Source organism: Morchella importuna, assembly GCF_003444635.1.
Source record: "Morchella importuna strain M04M26 chromosome Unknown Morimp01GS002, whole genome shotgun sequence".
NCBI classification, from domain to species: Eukaryota; Fungi; Ascomycota; class Pezizomycetes; order Pezizales; family Morchellaceae; genus Morchella; species Morchella importuna.
The window spans coordinates 2227132-2229293 of record NW_025763399.1 but is presented as its reverse complement, the minus strand read 5'-3'; the positions used below and the strand labels follow the sequence as shown (position 1 = coordinate 2229293).

At 53.6% G+C, this 2162-nt stretch overlaps 1 protein-coding gene across 1 annotated transcript; it reads right to left on the bottom strand.

The window, feature by feature from the left end:
* Window positions 1–2162, bottom strand: LAJ45_01438 (uncharacterized protein; the record flags this gene model as incomplete). Its single annotated transcript, XM_046111032.1, has 3 exons — window positions 1–314; window positions 682–1817; window positions 2146–2162. The coding sequence occupies 3 exons, from the start codon at window positions 2160–2162 to the stop codon at window positions 1–3; spliced, it is 1467 nt and encodes a 488-aa protein (XP_045976210.1).

Genomic DNA, 2162 nt, shown 5'->3' with positions numbered 1-2162 from the left:
CTAATGATGCCCACCACCATCACCACCATCACCACCACCACCATCACCACCGCCTCCAGCTGGCCCACCACCACCATCACCACCGCCTCCAGCTGGCCCACCACCACCACCACCACCGCCTCCAGCTGGTCCTCCACCACCACCGCCGCCCGGAGGAGGAGGAGGTCCGCCCGGAGGCGGTGGAGGTCCTAGACCACCACCACCACCACCACCACCACCACCACCACCACCTCCACCACCACCTCCAGCACCAGCAGCCGCGAGTGCGTCAGCAGCTCTCTTGGCTGCTATCCGGCAGGTGTCCAGATCGTCCCCTGTAAGAAGTTTGGGTCAGCAACCCCGACACCCAAAGGATACTTCCTAAGGTATTTGGGGTCTAAATCGTCGATAGCATCCTGCTGTCTATCGCGACGCCTAACAAGAGTCTGAATTAGCCTTTGATTACTGGCATCAGTTCTAGGCATATATACCCTCAGTCCTTTGGCAGTTATCCGGTGCTTTCCCTCCTCGTAATCCGAATCCTCTGCAGGAATATCGATCATGCTATAATCATCTTCCTCAACGTGAGGGAAAGCCGGGTTCAACGGGGGGATTCCGCACCACCCAGGTTAGCACCCGCGCCTGCTCTGTGGAGGACCGCCAATATCCTCCGAGGCCTGGCATTGCTGTTCTTCAACCAACCTTCGAGCTCCTCTGAATCGGTAATTTGTACCTCCACCGGCTGAACAGGAGGAACAGCTGCCGGGGGGACATTCTCAATTGCCCCCCAGATAGTCCTGACTGCTCTGCCGGGTGCGGTGTGCTTCAGGATCAAGTTGCATAGCTCGGGGAAAGTTATCTTGGTCAAAATTCCGATGAACGAAGGTTCGTTCAGGGGATCATTCCAGTCATAAGTAGGTGGTGGGACGAGCATAAAGAATGCCCCTAGAGCATCGGGGTCTACCACGGTAACCATTATGGAAGGTCGCACGAGTTCCGGAGGTACTGCACGCTCTTTCCCTTTGCGAGAGCGTCTTCCGGCTGCCTGACCACCGCCGTCATCATCATCATCACTATCACCGGCAGCCTCTTTGAACTGACGGTCTCCCTGTCCCCTTGATAACCTATCCTTCATACCAACATCTGCGATGAGCCACTGTAGAGCACTCGCCAGTGCTCTACGGGCATCGGAGTCACCCCCAGTCCAAATTGGCAGAAAACCGTTGAGGGAGGGCAAGTTCATCAAGTAAAGGCATAGGGCATTGAACGCAGCCATACCGGACGTGCTTTTATTGACCCAACCCACATTTTGCATTTCCGCCTTTAGGCTGTTGCTGATGCTGGTGTACACTCTAGGTAGGTTGAGTAGACCTAAAGTCACCTCCGCTTCGCTTGCTTGAGTCACCTCGAATGCGGTCGAGCTCGGGGATGTCTCTTGAATACCCGGGGATGTCTCTTGAACACCCGGGGACGCCTCTTGGACAATCGGCGATGGCTCGGGTCTAATTAGTCTCTGTCGTACTGGTGAGGGGTGGTCTATTAGTTCGGACGGGCTTGCACTAGAAAATAACCGAGAGGGGCGTCGGGGCTTGAATGTAGGGGTCTCCGGTGCAAGAACCTTCGGTGGAGCACTGACGGGTGCTGGTGAGGGAGTAGTAGAGCCTGCTGGGCCTGTTGAGCGGCCTGTTGCTGGGCCTGTTGCTGCTGGGCCTGTTGAGCGGACTGCACTAGACTTGGACCGAGTGAGAACTTGACTTGGGACTATGGTCTTCCGGGCAACGTTCTTGCAAGAAATAGACAACTCGGGGGTTGTGCGGAAGGACACAATAGCGGTTAAACTATCAAGTCGTCAACCTGATTTCGAGTCGGAGAGAATTCAAAGAATTTAGACGAGAGACGAAAGCGGGAAAGCTAGGTTCTAATGTCTATATTATATGTATCGCTTGATTGACAAAGTCAGAAGAAAGAGAAAAACAGCCCGATATTTATACAAGAACCGTGTCCCTTCCAACCGAGAAAGAAAAGAGAACTAAACAGGTGGGAAAGCCATTTGACCCTGAGAAACTGCCAAGAAGTATGGAAACAGATAGAAAAGTGTCGGTTGCGTAAGTGTCCGATCACGTACATAAGTATATGACTCAATGTTCCAACATAGGAAAGTAATACCCGAGATGACAACCCAT